Consider the following 21,168-nt stretch of genomic DNA (forward strand, 5'->3'; position numbering starts at 1 on the left):
GCTTTAGAGTTCTTTACCTTCAACCTTATATTTTTTCATTAACAATGTCGCTGGTATACATCACCCACCACGATGAGAACATCTTCGGGTGTGAGAACGAGTTTGAGAGAGCTGCGGGTCCCAAGGAATCCGTTTTTGTCTACAAAAATCGTAAGCAATGCTTTAAAAGCTTTAATTTTATAAAAAACAGATACTTAAATAACACTGGTATACAAAATTAAGTCCGTATAGTCCTCCAGAAATTAAAATTTTGTTTTTAATGGTAGTCTTACTCCCATATTTTATTTTTGAAGTAAAATTTTTATATTATTTTTTATCTCCAGTACTGCTTTAGATTTCAATTTAGATTTAGACGATTTCATTCATTAATAACTTATTTTTCTAGAAATGGAACCGTTCTTTAACTTTTCTTTCTTTTCTAACTTTCAATGTTATAAGAATTGTTTTCCTCCTAGAGATCTGCCATTTAAACTTAATGCCGTAAAAAAAACAGGTAATAAATGCATATTACATTTAAAAGAAATAGGATTCTATACTATGAATTTTAAGTGAATCTGGAGAAGGGAGTCAATTTTGTCGACTTCTGTAGTCCAGTGTAATTTTTCTTTAAAGAGCGTAACTTTTTCTAAAATTCCACTTCGTTTGAAACTTTTAGCTATTGTGGAGCGGGCAGCCAAGTATGCCAGGGATCTGCGAGAGCGCTTCAATGTGGAGGACAAGAAGCTATCGGTTGTGCTGCAGAACGATGGCACCCGGGTCCTCACGGAGGCCAAGAAATCCCTGCATCGCACCATGGGCTGTGCCCACACCCCGATCGATCCACCGTGCGCCTTTCTGCGCAAGAACCAGGGCATCAAGTGGCGGCGGGAGAACACGCACAAGTGTCCCAAGGTGCCGCCAATGCCGCCATTGCCACCGGCCGGAAGTGGTGGCCACAAGTGCACCATGGCTCCGAATTTCATCAAACGCAATAAGATGTGCGCCAAGGAGACTATACCCTGCCCCCCGCCACCGCGCTATGTGGACACTCCGGCGGGAACTCGTCACAATCTGCTGAATTCCGGCCTGGTGCCGCAGTTCATCTGTCGCAAGGACTTCGGCAAGGTTCCGGTCTATCTCAAGAAGACCAAACGGATGCTGGCCGACATGAATGCCGTGTGTGCCAAGGAGCAGGCTCGTTTGCTGGAGTTGTGCCGTGGCATCAAAGGATTCACCCAGGCCTCCGTGAACTTGGGTGGTCCACCGGAAATGCCCGGAATGCGGGTGATGAACCAGCCGGAACGCAATGAGATCCTCGAAGGTTTACGCCTGAGCTTGACCGACATGACCAAGCAATATCAGTCCATGTCGCTGTTAATCGACAGCATTGCCAAGCGGCAGAGGAAGTCCAAGCTGGAGTCCGATCTTCGTCAGGTGGAGCAGGATATTCTGTTGATCGAAACCACTCCGATTATCTATGTTTCCGAGTATTAGCAATTTCCTCATTAATTCATTTTAATTCCTTGATGTGTGTCTGCATCTTTTAGCCGAGTAAGTCAAGTCTTCTGTTTTCTTCAGATTCACTTGCTCTGTTTTTAGAGGTGGACACACACAAAAATACTTTGTAGTTTAGGTTGAAAATAAATTTAACGTTTATGCACTTAACAATTCCACGGTGAAGCTTCCATGGCATGTGGGACATGTTAGTACTCTACCAGGACCGTAGAGTTCCTGAAGATTTTCCAGCTCGAAAAGAATAGGGCGTTCGCAAAGGCTGCAGTAGCGACGTTCCAAGCTGGGGCAGATCTGCAAAGATATTAGTTATGTACCTTTTTCAATCATAATAATCAGAGCTCTAAAAAAACTGTACCCATTTTACAGGCTTTAAGAAAAAGATCAGTTTTCTCAGGAACCGATGAAAAATTAAATCGAAATACAGTCAAAAACTGTTTCTTATAAAAATGGAAAATTAAAAAAGTATATTTGGATCTATAGCATTTTATCCGTGTTAGTATTTTTTGGAATCTTTGATAGTAATAATTTCTTACCTCCACAAAGGACACACTGCACCGCAAAAGTGGCGCCTCCAAGGGTTCAGCTATCACAGAATTACCCAGTTTATTATGCAAAACATGCAAATGTTTAGCCATTTGCTCAACAAAAGCCCTTGTGGTTGATGCCAGAGGATGCTCCTCGGTGAAGTCAGTCTTAAGTTTATTCATCAGTCGTTGAGTCTGCTCAAACATGCACGTTATAGTCTGCTCCTGGAATGTTGTTCGCTGACTCAGTGAACCCATAAACTGAAGTCTTAGTCTTATGTGTGTGATGGTAAGCATGGCCAGTAGTAGCTGCGTTTCATCCTGGGATTGTTTAACATGAACTGTCAGCTGAAGGAGACTCGATTGCAGGCGGAGAACGGATTGCAGGACATGGAATTTAATTTGCAACTGCTGTAGTTGCGTTTCAGTGGCATTCTCTGCAAAATCAAAGCTTTCCAGAGGACTAAAGTCTATGTATCTGTGCAAATTTGCCTCGACAAATACATCAAGGCGAAGGTCAGCTAAGAAATCGGTGTAGTAATTGATGGGCTTGTTCAAATCCAAATGGCTGCTAAGCTGAGCAAGTGCATCTTGATGCCCCACCCTGACCACTTGTATGTCCAATTGCTTCCTTTGCTCTACAGTTTGAGTTATATATTCCTTGTTGCGGTAGATGAACATGGTCATTAGGTTCTTGTGCCTGCTGGCGCAGAGTCCTATAACTGGGAAATCCTTTAGCACATCCATGGCTATAGATTGCATCTGCAGGCTGAACTGGTTGTTATGGTGATTTATATGAATTCGTAGCAATTGACTGCCTGCAGTTCCCACTGCATAGGTCGTATTATCCAGGCTGCACAAACCTGTGATCTTTATTCCTCCAACATAGAGTCGTGTCTCCAGGAACTCTTGCTCCTCCGATCTTGGCATGCTCCAGGTCAGCAAATGCGAAGCCTTGCAGCAGGCTATGTAGTAGCAATCCTTCAAGGGACATCGAGTAATCACAGCCATTTGCAGACCCATGCGATCCGTTTTCTCCCATAAAACCTTCTTTAAGACTAGATTTGGGGCACTTAGTGCATCAAATTGGTACAGATGAATGAGTCCATTAATATCTCCTACTAGTAAAAGCTGCTCAAAAGCATCAATATAGCAAATGCGACCAAGTGAAGTGCATATTTCTTGATGACTCATGATGGTTTTTGCATCAACACATAATTTAAGCAACCACAAACTTCCAGAGGCGGTTCCCAGTATCAAAATATGATTATCCGATTCATCTGTTAGCCAAGCAAACATTGTGATCCAGGCGCAATCAATGAAAGCCTGATACTTCTTGAAACTCGTTATCTTGGAGATTTCTTTTTCGGGTAGCAGAGTGTCTCTTAAGATGGCAGCCACATCGAGATCCTCCAGTCTATTCCAGCGGCTGTATTCCGCTGGTTTGCTCATTAGGGTAAAGAAACCATAGGAGTTGAGGGAACCCAGAAGAAAATGTCCATTTGGTAGCAACTTGTGTGCCCTTTTGACAGCTACTAATCTCGTTGCTGGCACAGAAACGGAGCAAACAGCCGTGTAAGCTGGATCCAGGGCCAAATGTTGGGCCTCCAGGACATCACAGCTATCGTATATGGCCTCCAGATTTACTTTATTGGCCAAAGCGTCCAAGGGTCGCGGTTCCGAGGCATTGCATTCCAAATGGGCCACCAAATATGGGAACGGATCCAGGACCATGAATTTGCTGCTCAACTCCAAGGTGACCACTTCGGACTTGGAACCACATAGAGCTATAAATTCTCCCTCCGAATAATTGGCCACAAAATCAGGAATCGAATCCTGACGTACGTATCCTTTGGCCAAAATGGCAAATTCCAGATTAGCTAGGGGATAATTAAATGGGAGTATTAGTAAACCATTTATTTAATGTCATAATGGTTACTTATAGATTATATCAAAAAGAGATATACGATAAATAATATAATAATAACTATTTATGTCCTTTAGGCAGGTCAGAAAATTCTAGAAAAATTCCTTTAGGAAATTCTAGATTTGTAAGTTATCTCCTTGCCAGAAAATCTGCAAAATTTAGTAATACATAGATTTAAATCAAAATTCTTACTTATAGATAAGATTAAATGGAAATGATTATATTATTAATCCACCTCGGATTATATGTAAAATCATATTCTAAGCGCTCTTTAAATAAATCAAAATTTTTTGTATATCATAATTTGATTATAGCTTAATCTAATTATGATTTTATGAAAAAAAGCAAAGAAAGCTGGGAATCTAATGTTTATTAAATGGTTTTACAAATATTCCGATGTCAAGTCATAAATAACAATGATTTAAAAAGATTAAAGACAAATAAAAATTAAACAAAATTTATATTAGTTATCTTGAGTATGTAGTATTTTTACACATTAGCAGAATTAAACAGAATTTCATCGAACTACACATATTTATGTAAGCAATATTGAAAATAATTATATAAAAATTAAAAATTACACACCTTTTAAATGAAAAAAAATTTTTTAAAGCTAAAACAGTAATTCATTCAATAAAAGATATAGATGTAATCATTATTTACAAGCACTACGAATTTGGCGAGCACAACAAAAACGCGAGAGAAGGCAAATCAGCACTTACAACTATCACTATCTTAGCTCCAAATCGGTGTGTCTATATAGCACCAATACACTTACATTTCCCGACATCTTGGCCGCCGTCCGAAACTTCTCCCTCAGTAACTTTTGTCATTTTGCAGTGCTCAGTTCGGAAATTCAAAATCCACCGCAATGGCGACCAAAAAACTGGGAATGGACTTCGTAAAAAATATGTCGGAATACGCCAGTGGATCCAACGGATTTGATCGGGTCTTGAGAATGGTAAGATTTATAAATAATAATGCAAGAAATTAAACAGACGCCGCCGAACGCTCTCGAAAAACAGCTGACTGACAGTGATGGTATTATGTAACCGGAATCGTCTATCGATAACAGCGGCAGCTTTGAAATTCTCATCTCTCTCGTGGGATTTAATTGAGATTTTCAAATTAAAATGCAATTAAGGAATACAATTGAACTTTATAATACCAAATTTAATCATTGGAAGAAAAACTTTATAATAAATTTATTGGACAACAACGTCTTAATAAATTTATTGAAGAAAAACATCTATGAAACAGTAAATCATTTTAAATTTGGAGTTTTTAAATGTAGAGTTATTAAATAACAGATTTTAAATTTACAGATTTTTAGTTTAAATTTAAGACAGTTTATATAGTTTTCCAAATTTCGCTTTTTTTTAAAGATTTAATTAATACCTTTAAATTGAAATGATTTACATTTTATTGTTCAATATTAAAACGAAAAAAAGAGAGAAAATCAAAATCAATTGATTACGTAAATTAAATAAGCTTAAAACAAAAACTTACGAATCTTTCTTTTTAATTTCTGTGTGAACCTTAATAACCAATTATTAACTCTGCAGATTAAAATAACCGGCGGTGGTGATGGACGCGCCGTGGGAGAGTTCACTGTGCAAGAGGAGCATTTGAACCGGCAGGGAACTCTTCACGGAGGTCTGACTGCCACAATTGTGGATAATTGCACAACATACGCGCTAATGTCGAAAGGATCCCATCCCGGCGTCACGGCCAATTTAAATGTCAGCTATATTGCCGCTGCTTATCCTGGTGAAGTTATAGAAGTAGATTGTAACACTGTACGGGCCGGTAAGAAGATGGCCTATTTGGATTGCCTTTTGAGGCGCAAATCGGATGGCAAGATCATTGCCAAGGGAGGACAAGTCAAGTATATTCAATTCGACAAGGAAAAGCTGGATTTTTAAATAAAATGTGTGGATCATTTGTGGAAAATTTAAAATCGGTTTTTAAATAAACTAAATTATGACCACCTTTCGATAGAAACGGGATTTTAGTTTGTTATATTTTGTAAATTGGATTTCTGAAGGTGATTCAGAGCGTAGTTTAGTAGGCTTCGATATCTGTAATAATTGTTTACTTTTCGTTTGCTAATCGTAAGTTGCTTACATACTTTGAAGTATGTGATGCACTCAAAGATAAATAAATCAAATAAAAAACTTAAATAAAGCAATCTATTGGTTTATGTACAACTGCCATTGATCAGCAATATTTCTCTACACTACTCTACTTTATTAAAAATAGTAGTATTTACTTAATGCTTACTAAATGCTTAAAAAGAAGCCCGTTTGCAAAAGCAAAGCAATATAATCCTACCTAAAATTTAATTTGAAATACGTTAGTCGAAGCTTCTCTTCAAGATTAACTAAGATTCAAGATACATTTTACAAGGATTTTGAAAAAGGATAACTCGACCCTAGTGTAAACTGGGCATTTTTACAATTTTGAATTTCGATATGTCGATTGCCAGCTTGCCTAATCGATAAAACAGCGCCTTGAGTCACGGCTTATCGATATAACAGATGTTTTTTGTTTTGAAATTTGTTTGGTTTTTCTTTGAAGGTATTACGTTCATCTGTGCGATTTAAATTTTGATTTCCGGAGGCATTTCGACTCTAAATTGTAAGACTGACTTTTTTATAAAATCACGTAATATCTGTTAACATTTGTTTTGATAAACGTCAGTTGTTTACTTTTATGAAATGCGGAAAACTGCACTTGAAGATAAAGAAATCAAATACTGAAATGAAATCAAAGCAATCCATTTGTTAATGAACGACTTCGATTTATTTGCTAAAAAACTGTTTGCCAGGCCACTTAAAGATTAGTGCTAAAATCAGAAATATTTTGTTATACTAACACAAGGTTGCCAATAGACCAATTGTAAAATTCAAAAACTACCATAAAGCTTATATACTTAAAGATATATATATGTGACATCAGATCTTAAGTGAATTGAAAAATTTCTATCAAAACACCTCTATCTAGGACTTGACCTTTAAGTGTCTGATACGACTATCTTTCTATCTATGCAACTATGTATCTATCTACGAACTCGTATATAGTAGTTTTCGAATCATCACGATCAAATCGAAAAGTTTTTATTGCAGTTGGCTAGAAGCTAAAGAATAGTCTTTGGAACAACAACCATCCGCATAAAATGGGAACCCGTAAAAAGGGATTGGAATTCGCTAAACACATCACGGAGATCATCACCAAATCCACGGGCTTTGAAAGTCACCTACAGAAGGTTAGAACACTTTATACCCTAACTACTTTTATTACCATCTTATCATTTATATAATCTTAGATCAAGATTTTGGATGGCGGCGATGGAGCTTGTACTGCTGAACTGAAAGTGGACCAGGATCATGTGAACTTGTATAAGTTTATGCATGGTGGCTATATCATGACCCTGGTGGACATGGTAACCACCTATGCCCTGATGTCCAAACCCTGTCATCCCGGAGTTTCGGTGGATCTTAGTGTAAATTTCTTGAATGGTGCCAAACTGGGTGACGATGTGGTGATTCAGGCCAATCTTTCGAAGGTGGGAAAGTATTTGGCCTTCATCGACTGCACGCTGAAGCACAAAAAAGATGACACTGTCATAGCCAAGGGAACCCATCTGAAATACATCAAATTTGACTAAATCAAAGGGGTTCCTTAGATGATAATATTAAATTGTTGGACACTTGGGAAGCTATTTTAATAAATTTTTTCTTTAAAAATTGATAACTATATTTTTAAATAATAATGGATTTGTTTATTTACAATGTTTCATAAAATAGATATATTGATTTGGTGGTCTAGATGGAGTAAATATAATAAATTTACTGTCTCTTCGAAACCGTTTTTAGATTTTAATAAAAACTTTCTTCCAAAATATATTTGGGCATTGATACATATAAAAAATATTTTAAAAATGTTAGTCAATTAATGGACCTTAAAATACATTCCTTTGATAGCTCCTACAAATTTTAATTTTATTTTATTGCAATTTCTAGTGCGTTTTTATAAATACTTAAAAAATTAAAAAACAATTAAAAAATACAAATAATATATATGCCTATTTGAAATACCTTATAAAACGACATTTTTTATTTATAAGCAATGGAATAGAAAAATGTTCCCGTTGATTTTTCCAAAGTATAGTAAAAGTCAATACTCAAAACCTTTGATATTTTTATGGGATATTAATGTGCTTTATTTTATTACATGTGTAGCAGTACATTGTTAGTTAATTGTCAATTAAACATGCTCATTGCGCAATTGCCGGTGTGTTTTTTTTTTCATTTATTTTCTTTTCCTTGGTTTTGATTAGAGTGAGTGAGTGGCTACTACGGATAAACGTGTTACATCGATATGCGTAATTCTTTGGGCTGGGTGGCTCACTTGAGCAGCGGGCAGTGGGGACAGCAGGCCTCCGGAGGCGTCAGTGGGTCCACTCCCGGCGGACAACTGACCTCGCCACATCGTTCCCTCAAACAGTTGACCTGGCCGTGGAAACAGTTGCACTTGGTGCAGACATCTGGGGACCAGACCTCGTTGTTCAGCCGGGTGGTGCCCTTGTCGTCGACGCAGTGGCTCCTCTTGGGCTTTTGGGCCACCACCTGAGCTGGGGCCAGTTGAACCACTTGGGCCACTGTCTCCGAGTCGGCGGCATTACAGGAATCCTCCAGTTTACGCAGTTTCTTGTGCAGTTTCTTTAGATCCTTTTGGAAGCTACCTATTAGCTCCTCCAGACCACTAACCCTTTCCTCATTCACATCGTAGAGGGATTCCAGGGGACTATCATAGCTTTCGGCGGTGGCTACATCCACATCTTCCTGGTGAACATCCCTCTTGTTTCTGCTCCCTCTCTTCGTATAAGTTTGTGGTATATATGAGTCAAAAATAGCTGGTGGACTATTACATCTGCCGCATTCCTGCCACAAATAGAGATTAATGCCAGCTATATCCTCGCATTTCCTATAGCCACCCTGATGTTTGGCCAAAATGAATACGTTTTCGGTGACCTCGTCGAAATTATCACCCACATCGCACAACACTCGACCAAAGTTGGCCTGTTTGATTTGCGTTAATTGTTCGGGTGAGAAGACACCTGGATTTTCGTAATACAAACGATCACCGTCTCGCAGGCGCTTAAATTGTTCAACCAAGAGGCACTGGAACAGGGGACCCACTTTGCCGCCCTCCACTTGGTCTTCCAAAATGCCACCCAACCAGACATCTACGTTATCTGGATGTCCATAGAGATCTTTCATTTTCTGGCGTATATCGGGATTACTTATTTCACCAGCCAGGTCTTCAAAATCCTGGGCCACTGTAAGATTGCACAGCTTTCTGTAGACATTATAGCCAGGCATTCCGTGATCTCTACCCCGCTGGATATTAATGGCAGCCAAATCCAAGGCCACAGCATGTGCAGTAAGGAATAGTTTCTCCGTGAGTTCTGTATTAAGATTTTGATCGGGTTTTTTGAGTTTAGCGGGAACAGCCAGAAAGCCCCTCATTAGGGGATCCACTCCACCCTCGTAGGCCAAACGCCAGGGGGCAAAAAAGGCCTTGTGGAGGAGCAGATGACCCTGCGGTATCGGCTGAAAACTCTCATTCAAACGATGCAATATGGGATTGATAATGGTGTGGCCAAAACGCAGGGCAGCCGTGGCAAATTCATTGGCTATGCTGGGATTCAATTGGGGATCATAGCCTTGATAGTCGCCCATCATCTTCATGCCACTTTCGCCAATTATCAGGGGCAACCATTGCTTAAAAGTGATGTGCTGCATCTGGGCACCCACTATTTTGCGAGATTCCTGGTACAAAGTGTCACCATCCCAATGGCTATTGATTTCCTTCAGTTTCCTGGCTATCCTATTGTGTTCCCTCATCCAAATGGTGTGCATGGCTAGCAGACCCACTTGTTCGTTAACACGAATATCCCCAGAGACAAAGCAACTCATGGTGTTCTCGTCGAGATTCCGCCGACAATCCATGCCATCTTGAGGAGCAGCAAAGGGCAGCATGTCCTTTTGCCTGGGAAAGTGCACACCCACCCGAAGTAAACCCTCTTCGGCACTCAGATTCCTCAATTCCTGGGCAAATGGAGTACTATAACCATAGATCTGCGAAGCATCTATATAGGAAGTCAGCTGATTGATCTGCTCGCGATGTTGTACACTATCGAAGAAAAGGGATGTCATGCCAGAGCCACAAATCGAACTGGAACGCACCAAGTCAATGCATCGACGATTGCGAACACGGGGATCATTGGGTGGCACTTCAATGGGATAGCAGGGTGGGGCCATCTCGCAGCTCTTCTTGCAGTCGATGCCATCCCAGCTCTCCGAACTCACCGAGGGAATGGCATGGTCCAGATCGTGATCCAGAAACTGACCCCATTGCATCACCATATGGGTTATTCTCGCATCCGGGGTAATCTCTTTAGTGGCCACTAGGGAAGTGGATACCAATCGGGCACTGGGTTTGGTATGACCAGAATACAAAATGCCCTTGGTCCAACCCACTGGCATACTGAAACCATTCTCATAAATGGGTGGGGACAATCTTCGAAAAGCAGTGAGTGATGCTCCCCAGGTGGGATGTTGTAGGTTATTGCAGGTGCCATCAATACTCCGGTATCTCGAATGGAAGCACATATCCGTACAGTTGGGCAGCTCGCGGTGCTCCATGCAGCCGGACAACTCTGCCACCAGATGCAGATGCTCCCTGGACAGCAGATCCCTGAACTCGTACTCCTCGCTCTTCATGGTCAGATTATCGCCCTGCTGAACATGTTTCCGGATATTCACCAATGTCCTCTCGTAAATCTCCGCCGCACGGGCCAATTGACGAGCTTCGCCGGTGGGAAAGCGGAAAACGCGCAGTAGTTCACCATAATTTGGAGGCGCCTTGTCCGATCGATTGGAGAACAGCATGTCCAGGGTGTTGTTGATGGCCACGTCAATCTCCTTGGCCGCCTCTGCAAAGGCAATGCGCACATAGCGATCTCCGGGAGCCAAATCAACATTGTTTCTAAGGAGAAAATATACATTAGTTTTTGGTGACTCTTCTGGTTTGATAATACTTTATGAAAATAGAGTTAACAGTTAATTTTAGTGTTGCCAAACTGTAATCTAAAACTTCAATTTTGGTCCCATCTATTTCTTTTAATTATGTAGTTTACTTCCAAAACTTCTACCTATTTATCTTTATTTTAATATCTGTATTTACTATACCCCGATTTTTGGTCATTTCAATAATGTTAACTCTTTTTGAAATGTTATTTAGCTTTTGGTAACCCCGAAATAAAATACAAAGGTGACCCAAACCTTTGCGAAACGGTTTATAGCTTTTGGTGACCCCAAACCATTTCGATTTGGAATATAGCTTTTGGTGAAAGTGATTCGTGATTTTTTTTTGGGCCTACAAAGCAATATTTTTTACTTACAATCTATAACCGAGTTGTTGCCACTTTAATGTTGAAATGAAATACAGCTTTTGGTGACCCCAAACCTTTTTGTATTGAGATATAGCTTTTGGTGAAACCGAACCATACCATAATAAATTTATTAGCTTTTCTGGATACCTAACCATAATTTACTTTTGGGCCCATAAAGTTATCTATTAAAAGGTTGTGAAATTCCAAAAGTTAGCGCCTTTATTCTTTTATTAAATGCCAAGAGCCAAAAGTTGACACCCTCCATAAAGAAGACAAAGCGCTGAAACAATCAAGAGATCTTAGGGAATGTGCACATTTTAATTACCATAATGTCAGTGCCACAAGTCGCCCAAATGGCTGCGTTGTCTAATAAAAAAATCAAGCCAGTCTATTTCCCCTTTTTCTTCCCATTTTCTTGCCTAGGAAAATATGCTGAATTCTTCGTATTATTTCGCAGAAGAAATAAAATAAATCCGCGCTCTGCTTTTTGCTTTTCAACTCTGAATAAATGGCTAAGTTTGTACACTGATAAACAATGGAATAGTAAAAATTGTTATCTGGCTATTGAAACTGTAGATTTTTTATATTTAAATTTATAATACAGTTATAATGTTAATAACAATACAGTGAATCATGATTTTGATTGCTTGATTGATTAAATATAAAACTATTTGCAATAACAAGCAAAATATTAGATTTTAAATGGGTTCTATATGTTTTAACTGCAATATATTTAAATCTAATATGGTTTAAATATCAATTAAATTCAGATATTGAAATAAATTCCGATAATAGTCGAATAAGAAATAATAAGAATAAAATAAATAAATATATTATAATTTAAATGAATCTTTTATGTTTTAGGTACATTATATCTAGTATGGCTTACATTTTTTTTTTAAATTTAGATATTGAAATTATTTTCGAAAAACAAAAAATGTATTTCCATTTTTAAATAACTAGAAATCGCAATCGCAATCGTTTTTTTTAGCAGTGTAAGTTGGGTGGGGGCTGCTGGCAGCATTAACAACAATTCATGCCTGGCATTCTGGGGCCAAGGAATGCTCCTCTAGGAAACTTTCGCCTGTGTAAACTTTGGCATTGTGCGGCGGAGGCGACGTTGTAGGTAATAACTTAACGACCATAATACACCCTGTTGCGCCAGAAGCCTGGCCCTATCCACTATCAGTTGCCATTGGTAATGGTAGTGGTAGTGGTAGTGGTAGTGGTTTTGGTCCTTCAGGCAGTGGATATTGCGAAGGACTACAAGGACTAAATATTTCCACGCTGCCATTCTGTGGCTGCCCTTTTGCCTTGTCCTTTTTTTATTTTTGGGCCACTTGGCGGTTTGTCCGTTGTTTTACAGTTGACAATAGCCCACGGTATTTGGGACATTGATCATTTTGGCAAACTTTGGGACAATGAATTATTTTTAGTGAAAGTGTTTACTTAAGAGATAGTCAGGCACAAAACTTCATAAATATTAAACCTTTAAAGTGATTTTTAAGAACTCAACTAAAATCATTGTATCGATTTGTTATTTTTGGAATGTAAGTTACTACACTTGTAAAATTAAGAATGTCTGCAGGGTTCAAAAATTAAAGAAACCTATTATAATATACTTTAAGTATTTAATATGATAAACATTTTTTTATTTTATAAACCTTTGAATATTTATTATTTTTTTTTATCTTAAAGATTTTAGGGCCAAAAGATTATAATTGCTCCAGAGATGGAATCGGCTTGATACTAATAAAGAATTTGCTGTTAAAAATTTGGCAATGTAAATGTTATTTATTTTATTTTGATTTATGTTAATTTAGTATTTGCTGTTAAAGATTTGACAATCAAATACTTTAATTATATCGATTCGGTTTGTTATTTCTGTTGCAATTTGTTCTTTAAATCTGTGACAGAGTTTTCTTTATTTATTTTGTTTAAAAATAAAATAAAAAAATTGGTTCAAAAATAAATTTGCCTTTTGTTGAGGGTATTTCAGTTTTCACCACTTGCACTTGCCTAATTTGGTGTAAAGATTTTTGTTGGTCCTGGCTTCCGTGCCACTCTCTTTTTGCCACTGCCACATGCTGCGGCGTACGGCAATGTATTTCCGTGGTTGGTCTTTTTGCCAGCAGCACAGGATCACAGGAGGAGAAGAAAGAGGAGCAGGAGCAGGAGCAGGAGCAGTGGTTCCAGAAAGGAGCAGCCAAAGCCAGCGGTAGCAACAAAAACAATGCCAGTAACAGGATAAGCTTTTGTTTTACGCCCAGCATTACCCACAACTTAGGCGGACTTCTGTGTGCAGCAGCAACCTTTGGTTGTTGTGTTTTTTGGTTTTTATACCCTTTTGCCAGAAAGTATTATAATTTTATTCAAAAAATTGCAATGCAGTGAATGTATATATTTTCTTGACTCTAGAAAATGGACTTATTCTTGATCAGTCGGTGTTGGCATGTCGTATTGGGACAATGAACAATAAACACGTTTTATATATTTATATATTTTTCAATATCTGCAAAGGTGTATAAACTTGTTTCCTTTTTGATTTGTATATGTTATACTCATAAAATACATACACACATAAAAATATATATAACAAGAAATACAAAATCACAAATTATTAGCTACTCATTGCATTTTTTGTTGACAAAAATTGGATAAAACAATCTGTTATTTAAAGTATACAAACAACGTTCGTTTTATAGAAAATCTAAATTTTGCAATAGCAACCAGGGTATTTAAGCTTCGGCTAGCCAATGCTAGCATTCTTTCTTGTTGATATTTTTCTTGCAGTGGTTTCGTCGAGGGGTCTTTCAGCGGTTTTCGCTCACTTTTTATGCTGGAGAGGGGAGGGAAGGGGGGATCCCTTACCGGATCCGTCTTCCAACATAGTTTTTCACTTTTGACGCTGCTTTCCCGCACCCTTTTTCTGGATTTTTCCTTTCTAATTTTCTGCACCCCCACCACCCCCCGTTGATGCTTTGCTGCGGTCTGGCGACTGGGTTTTCCCGGCGTAATGAGTAAAGTTTCTAATGCTGCCGGCGCAGAACTGTAAGCCGATTCAGCTTCCGTTTCTGGCACTAAATGCTGCGACCACCCCTGAAACCACCACACATGGAAATCCCTGAGATTTCCACCATTATCCACCCGCTTTTCCACGACTTTCCCCCGACTTTCCTTTTCCTGCTGCTGCTACTGCTGCTGCATTATGCATAGGAAAATGGCTGTGTAAGCAGAAAGTAAGCCGCCACGACGGTTCTTTTGTGGGCCAGTTTTGTGGTTAATGGCCAAGACCGTATTCTCGGATCCACTCTCTTTGCCACCTCAAATTGATTTACAGCCTTTGGCAGAATGGATGTGGATGTGGATGTGGATTGGAGACCATTTGCTCAATAAATTCACATCATGTCGCTTTTTTTCGGAACAAACAATTTGAAAACTTCTGGGACCGCAAAAGGAGAGCAAAACTTCAGGTACACGATGGGTACTAGTTCTAGTTTAAATGCACCTCAAGAAATATATATATCTAAACCTTGAATGGAATTTACTAAAAATTATTTAAAAGCTAGGAATTATAAGATTTCTGCAAAACAAGCGAAGGTTTCAAGATTTTAAATTAAATAGGGATCTTACAAAAGATTAACTAACCATTAAACAACAAAAAAATTAAACTGAAAGCCACTTTATTTACGAATTCGGACACCTAAACAAGAAATGTATATCCAAGACCTGAATTATAAGGAAAATTCTAAAAAAAATAGTTAACCCTTTCAGTTATAGCTTTTCTGCATACATAACACAACCTAAATTATTGTAAGAATTTATTAGAGATAAACTATTAACTAACAGAACATTGAAAATCAGTTCACATAAGGTATATGAAAATATATTTCGAAATGTTTTTATTTTTGCTCAAATAAAATTGTTTATTTACTAAATAAAACAAGAAAAAGAGGGTACATTTTAAATTTCTATTACGTAAAAAGAAAATATTCTGACACCCAAAACTCAATTGTGAAATTTTCTTTAAATTAACTTGGGGTCAATAAAATATTGATAAAATAATCAAATAGATTGTACAAAGAGACACAGTAAGAAAACCGTGTAAATAGGTTTTTATTCAATGATATTCTACGGCCGATTGTTAACTGCTCTAAATTTTTAAACTTGGAACAAATTTAAGTTAATTTTTTTGAAATGGATATGAGTATATTTGAGTATTATAATTTTTCTAATTTAGTTACCCAATCTTGGTTGTTCTAATGCTTTTAATGTGTAAAATAAACTTAAAAAAACTGTTCTTTCTTTAGAGTGCAACATTTCTATTTCTTGTTGGAGCCAGCAACTTGTCAACTCAATTTCAATTTGGGCAATTTGGATAACTTGTGCGGTTGCCTCAGTAAGGAATTTCCCCAGCCTTGTGTCTTTTTCCATTTTCCCCCAAAAACGAAATGCATGTATGTGTGCGTGTGAGTGTGGCACGTAGCTTTTCCGGGCTTAGCACGTTTTTCAGTTTGGCAACTGGCAACAGAAAGCTGGTAACTGGTAACTGAAAACTGAAAACTGGCAACTGGCGAGGGCGGCGACAACTTTTGTGCTTTCTCGCCGCCTTTTGATGTTCTTGGTGCATATTTTATTTGCAGTTTAGCCGACAACACAGTGGCGTCCCAGTGCCTTAGCAACTGGCGGGGATTAGCAAGTTTGTGCAGCTGTTAACTGCTTTTGATAACAGCCAGTCGGGAGCTTGATGTTTGTCCCCCATTTTTCCTGGACTTTCCCCTGGGTTTTCCCCTGATTTTCCCTCGATTTTCCCTGGTTTCCTGGCCACTGTGCAGCCAGTTTTAGCCAGAAGCTTTATTTTATGGTTTTATGTTCTTTTCATAGTTTTGCGGGAGTGGTTTCCAAGCAATTTAGCCCAATGAAGCTCCCCGAAGGATTAGGGAATCATTTGAGGCGTGCAGGCGTCTAAATCGGCCAGCAACAATTGTGAAACATATTGGTTAGTTTATACCATTTTTCGCAGATTTTCCAAAGCTGGGGATTAATACACGTTGAAATTAATAAAAGTTTTAAACGAAAAGAGAAGTGTGCCAAAAATCTCTATTAAAACTAATAATATAATGGTGATTACCAAAAAAATTGAATTTACATTTCAAAGTACTTGCATTTGGAAAAAATTAAAAAATTGTATTTAAAGATATTATTCAAAATATAGCTTAATATAGCTTAAAAAATCGAAAACAATGCAGAATTTAACAAAAACATTAACCATTATATTATTTAATCTATAAATTATAAAGCTTTAACAACGTAAATTGATAAATGACACCCACAATGGAATTTTATATCCATGAACAAGTTAAAATATATCCCAAGCACGTCCCAGCATAATCCGTTGCATCGTTAAGTTAATGTTGAGTTTTTCTGTGCCTCAACTATTTTTTAATTAATTAAGCAAGTTTGCCGCGCACTTAAACGCATTTTAAGTGCGTCCTCTGCTGGCAGAGGCCTTTTTCTTGCCAGTTTTTCCCAGTTCTTAGCCAGCCTTTGAGCAAAAGTTTTCCCTTTTGATTTTAATGGAGTTTTATACAATCCGCCCTTCACGCCGCCGACAGCGCCATTAAAGTTGCGGTCGATTGTTGGCTGGATGGGTGCTCAAAGTTGAGCTATTTGATTTTCATTCGGAATCCTCCGTTTTTCACTCACCTGATGGTCACCAGTGCGGAGGCGGTGGCCCTGCCAAACTGGTTCTTCACCTGGCACTCGTACCGCCCTCCATCCGGAACAGTCACATTCTTCACGAAGAGACTGCCGGCGCCGCTTATTTGATATTTCTCCGTCAGCGGCACATTCGGATCAATGAGTCGGCCATCGCGGCGCCACGAAATCTGAGGACGTGCACAGAAAAAAATTCTGATTCATATGCAATTTAATTTTAAAACTTAAGTTTTTTTTGTATCATTAAGTCCAATGTAAATACTTTCATTTCTTTTTTTTTGTAAAGATAAACTACCAGATTCTTTAAATAAAAAATTCCTACACTAACATAGGGCTTAAAATGATGGAGACTTTAAGTTAGACGCAAAATATTTTAAAAACTTTGTTTTAGACCACTGTAGTCTTTAAAAAAGTTTTTTGATATGATATAAAATAAAAACAAAGTGAGAGTTTTATTAAAGGATATTTTTTCCGGTGGTCGAGCGGAAATGCAGACCAAAAGGAAATGTCAACAAGTGGCGGGTAAATACAAAAAGTTTCCGATTCCCTGGTGATTTTTCGGGGTGTGTGGCTGTGTAAGTACAGTGAGTGGGTTTACCTGCAGTCCGTCCTCGGGTTGATCGGCCTGGCAGGGCAGTTCGATGGTGGTGCCGGTAATGGCCACCAAATTGCTCGGCTCGATGGCGAGATGTGGGGGCGATTGCGACCGCTCCACTTTAATCGTGGCCTCCACGCTCGTCTCCCCGTTCTCATTGCGCGCCGTGCAGCGATAGACACCTGCGGGAAATGGATAATGTCCAAGGTATCGCATTGAATTGCAATGAATGTAAACCGTAGACCGTTCTTTTGGGCAATCACTTTCCCTACTTACCCGAATGCTCCTGGCGGGCGGCACTCACCACCAACTCCGTGTTCTCGTTCTCCAACAGCAAGTCGGGGGTATTCCCGGCAAGGATCTCGCCATTGAATTGCCAGTCGATGGTGGGCAGCGGATTGCCATCGGCATCGCACTCCAGCACAAAGGCCTTGCCCAGTTTGATTGTTTGGCTTTGCGGTGCTGTTAAAATTTCGGGCAATTCTGCAAGTAGAGAGTGGCAAGCGGTTCAACGGGGCGAATGAGTGATTTTCGAGCAATTTGCCTGCTCCAAATAGCAGCAACAGCAACCAGCGAAACTAAAGCGACTAAAGCCGACGGTGGCTAGGGTTTTTCGGTTCGGTTTCTATGAATCTTTTGTTGCCGCAGCACTACCAAACACCAAAAATTAACCCCCCAACGGCCAGCATTTGACCCGCTTTAACCGCTGCGCAGTGGGAATTCAGTTATTCAAATTTGTTTCTAAAATCGACAAAACTTTTAGAGGTAGTTTAAAAGTAGAGCAAAATTTTCTTTTCATATTTCATATATACTAATAAATGTTTAAAGGTAACGAAACAATAAAATGGATGTGTGAGTGAAGTACCTGACCAGAAAAATTGTAAATTGTGGACTTAAGAGATCGGCAATTTGATCTCAAAGGGCTCACTAGTAAAATAATTGATAAGCTTGCTAAAGAGTAATTTTTAAGTAAGCAAAACATTTAAAGTGTAACTTAGGAAAACTTAACTCTTATAAAATATTTATAATATATTATCATTTATCTTTATATTACAAAAAATCTGTCAACAAATACATTATTGATAAGCTTGCGGAAGCCTAATTACTAAAAAATATGTAGCATAAAAAAAACTTTAAAATTCAACCAAATAATTAAACGAACACATTATTGATAATCTTGCTTAGGCGTTATTTTGACACAAGAAAAATATTACAAATACAACATAAAAATGTAACTTAAAAAATATTTAGCTTAAAGTTAAAAAAGCTGAGCTTAAGAAAGTGGTATTATGATTTTTTTTATTGGTAAGAAAATCTTGGTTTATACTTAGCTTAAAAATAGCGTAAAATCTCAAAAAATATTAAAATAAAAACTAGTAATTTCTTTTATAATATATGAATGATATTATTACCTGATATACACTTATTTTCCTTTCTACCCCACTGTACCTTTGACCAAGCCCTTGGGGCGTATGCGTAAAATAAAATTCAAAATTTACTCTGCATACTTTTCAGCGTGCCCGCCATATTTATTTATATGCGAGTGCTTGTGTTTGTGTTTGCTTCGAGTGTTTGCCCGTGTCTGTTTATGCGTTTGCCGGGTTAATTATGCTGACCAAAGCGTCATGCCCGAGTGCTTAAACAGTTCATCCGCCCCGTGGTACCCGAGATCCCCTAATTCCCATTCCCCATTCCCCATTCGCCATTCCCCATTCGCCATCGGTAAAAGCCACAGCCGCGCAATTTGTGCGTGCCCTCGCCGCACATAATAGTTTATAATTTTTGCACTTAATTCAGCAAAATAATGCATAAATTTTCGCACTTCATTTTGTGCCGGCACAACCACAAATTATAATGAGCCATTGTGCTGCATCAAGGCGGTGGATGCACATTGCACTTTATGCCGTCTGCGATCTCCATTCCCCCGAGGATATATATTTATATACATACATAAATATATACATTTCACTCCCCGTTGGCCGTTTCTATTGCGCCATAAAGTACAGTCACGTACAGACGCTCGAAATACGGCAATAACGAATGGTAAAACATAAAAACCTCAAGTGCCAAGCAGTTTCGGGGTTAACCTCCTGCCGGGATGCACTTCTTCGGTTATTTAATGAGCAACTGGCAACTGGCAACTGGCTATGAAGCGTAGGAGAGCTAAATGTGCGCCAATCAAAACCAGAGCAATTTATTTACTATTGCATAAAGTCAGTGCACTAAAAAAATCATTAAGGTCATCAAAATAAAGTATGAAGAAAAAAAAATAGAACTGACATATATAATATATTTTTACCGAAGAATGCTTTAAAATTTCATAATACTTTAAGTATTTGTCTAAAGAATAAGAATTTTTACCTTACATTCGAATAAAACTAATATTCCATTTTTCTTTTAATTAAGGTGTGAGCTTTATATTTTGTATATTTTTGTTTACCCATATTAAATGTATTTAACTATTCAAAATAACGTTATTGAAATAATTTTGTTTGTTTAATTGAGTTTTCATTAAACATATTTTTAGCTGAAACTTTTTTTTTGTAGCTTCGCTTAAAACTCCTAATTTTCTGAGTGCAAAAGTAGAAACTTTTGCGATTTGATTTGTCTACATGAAGTTCCATCCAATCACCGCCACCACCTGCTGTCAAAGTTGTCGCAATCTATCTATTTGTGGAGTGGGATTTTTTCCCGCGGGCCAAACTCCTCTGCAAAGTCCCAATGCCCCAATATCAGTATGATATTGAGTTGGCATGGCCAGTGCATCCTGGTCCTGGTCAGTCAGTCTCCATTGCAGCAGTCCCCAGTCCGCAGACTCGGAATCGTTGCCATTTCCCACTCCCAGACGAAAACAAATTAAATCGACTGCAAATTGAGTAGAATGCGACAGTTGCGACTGTCGATGGGAATGGGAGTGTGGCCAGAAAAAGGGGATATATTGTGACCGCCACAGAATTTGTCAGTGGTGGGTGTTACTCCGGTACTTTTTTAGGTAATCATTTCACAAAAATGGTATGTGAATTTCTTTTGTAAGCAAACAACAAACATAATAATAAAATAAATACGTATGCAAAATTTTAAAGGTACTTGTAGATAATATTTAGTTGAGATGGTTATCCTAAATGACATACGTTGAAAAAAGCAAAAAGGAATATTAAACGTATTATTATAAACCTGTTTATAATAAATTTAACAAAAAATATTTTTTCATCTCCGATAAATTAAAAAATGTTAAAGAAATATATATATTTCTTACTAAAAGAAGTCTTGAACATTTAATGCTAGTTTATTTTATTTTAGATGAAAATTAAATTAAAAAAACATTCTTTACTTAAATAAAATGTAGTTAAATCAAATAGAAATTATTTTATGTTACACATTAATCAAAAGGTTTTAATATTAAATCATTTAATTTAATATGCGTTTAACTTTATTTTTTAATTAAATA

General features: G+C 37.9%; 5 protein-coding genes across 6 annotated transcripts in view; 3 read left to right on the forward strand and 2 right to left on the reverse strand.

Moving 5' to 3' along the window:
* Nucleotides 1-14: 14 nt before the first annotated feature.
* On the forward strand, nucleotides 15-1,522 carry LOC128259082 (enkurin). The gene is made up of 2 exons (XM_052991226.1): nucleotides 15-150; nucleotides 656-1,522. The coding sequence occupies exons 1-2, from the start codon at nucleotides 45-47 to the stop codon at nucleotides 1,471-1,473; spliced, it is 924 nt and encodes a 307-aa protein (XP_052847186.1). The 5' UTR covers nucleotides 15-44; the 3' UTR covers nucleotides 1,474-1,522.
* On the reverse strand, nucleotides 1,513-4,925 carry LOC128259073 (uncharacterized). Its single transcript, XM_052991213.1, has 3 exons — nucleotides 4,724-4,925; nucleotides 2,028-3,898; nucleotides 1,513-1,785 (listed from the first exon to the last, which is right to left on the reverse strand). Exons 1-3 carry the CDS (start codon nucleotides 4,776-4,778, stop codon nucleotides 1,633-1,635), a joined length of 2,079 nt encoding a protein of 692 aa, XP_052847173.1. The 5' UTR covers nucleotides 4,779-4,925; the 3' UTR covers nucleotides 1,513-1,632.
* On the forward strand, nucleotides 4,775-5,952 carry LOC128259086 (acyl-coenzyme A thioesterase 13). Its single transcript, XM_052991229.1, has 2 exons — nucleotides 4,775-4,906; nucleotides 5,511-5,952. The coding sequence occupies exons 1-2, from the start codon at nucleotides 4,817-4,819 to the stop codon at nucleotides 5,868-5,870; spliced, it is 450 nt and encodes a 149-aa protein (XP_052847189.1). The 5' UTR covers nucleotides 4,775-4,816; the 3' UTR covers nucleotides 5,871-5,952.
* Nucleotides 5,953-6,478: 526 nt separating this feature from the next.
* Nucleotides 6,479-7,693, forward strand: LOC128259087 (acyl-coenzyme A thioesterase 13). Of its 2 annotated transcripts, none has more exons than XM_052991231.1 (3): nucleotides 6,479-6,585; nucleotides 7,074-7,213; nucleotides 7,274-7,693. In XM_052991231.1, the coding sequence occupies exons 2-3, from the start codon at nucleotides 7,124-7,126 to the stop codon at nucleotides 7,613-7,615; spliced, it is 432 nt and encodes a 143-aa protein (XP_052847191.1). In that variant the 5' UTR covers nucleotides 6,479-6,585; nucleotides 7,074-7,123; the 3' UTR covers nucleotides 7,616-7,693. The 2 variants fall into 2 exon arrangements, with proteins under 2 accessions (XP_052847191.1, XP_052847192.1); XM_052991232.1 differs by having other exon boundaries at nucleotides 6,528-6,585; nucleotides 7,062-7,213.
* Nucleotides 7,694-8,139: 446 nt separating this feature from the next.
* Nucleotides 8,140-21,168, reverse strand: part of LOC128259069 (peroxidasin) — a 41,118-nt gene continuing 28,089 nt past the window's right edge. The window contains exons 7-10 of the mRNA XM_052991201.1: nucleotides 17,997-18,203; nucleotides 17,724-17,902; nucleotides 17,114-17,295; nucleotides 8,140-11,001 (exon numbers count right to left, since the gene is read on the reverse strand). Of these exons, the coding sequence (XP_052847161.1) occupies nucleotides 8,355-11,001; nucleotides 17,114-17,295; nucleotides 17,724-17,902; nucleotides 17,997-18,203 (3,215 nt within the window). The 3' untranslated portion in view covers nucleotides 8,140-8,354. The remainder of the gene's footprint in view (nucleotides 11,002-17,113; nucleotides 17,296-17,723; nucleotides 17,903-17,996; nucleotides 18,204-21,168) is intronic.

Source organism: Drosophila gunungcola (genome assembly GCF_025200985.1).
Source record: "Drosophila gunungcola strain Sukarami chromosome 3L unlocalized genomic scaffold, Dgunungcola_SK_2 000005F, whole genome shotgun sequence".
NCBI lineage: Eukaryota > Metazoa > Arthropoda > Insecta > Diptera > Drosophilidae > Drosophila > Drosophila gunungcola.

Bases quoted from the DNA above. Each gene is read 5' to 3' on its own strand.
- LOC128259082 (XM_052991226.1), top strand. From the start codon at position 45: ATGTCGCTGGTATACATCACCCACCACGATGAGAACATCTTCGGGTGT. The intron at 151-655 runs GTAAGCAATGCT...TGAAACTTTTAG, and splicing joins CGTTTTTGTCTACAAAAATC to CTATTGTGGAGCGGGCAGCC.
- LOC128259073 (XM_052991213.1), bottom strand. From the start codon at position 4,778: ATGACAAAAGTTACTGAGGGAGAAGTTTCGGACGGCGGCCAAGATGTC. The intron at 3,899-4,723 runs GTAAGTGTATTG...ATTATCCCCTAG, and splicing joins CGGCCAAGATGTCGGGAAAT to CTAATCTGGAATTTGCCATT. The intron at 1,786-2,027 runs GTAAGAAATTAT...ATATCTTTGCAG, and splicing joins GCAGTGTGTCCTTTGTGGAG to ATCTGCCCCAGCTTGGAACG.
- LOC128259086 (XM_052991229.1), top strand. From the start codon at position 4,817: ATGGCGACCAAAAAACTGGGAATGGACTTCGTAAAAAATATGTCGGAA. The intron at 4,907-5,510 runs GTAAGATTTATA...TTAACTCTGCAG, and splicing joins TTGATCGGGTCTTGAGAATG to ATTAAAATAACCGGCGGTGG.
- LOC128259087 (XM_052991231.1), top strand. From the start codon at position 7,124: ATGGGAACCCGTAAAAAGGGATTGGAATTCGCTAAACACATCACGGAG. The intron at 7,214-7,273 runs GTTAGAACACTT...ATATAATCTTAG, and splicing joins TTGAAAGTCACCTACAGAAG to ATCAAGATTTTGGATGGCGG.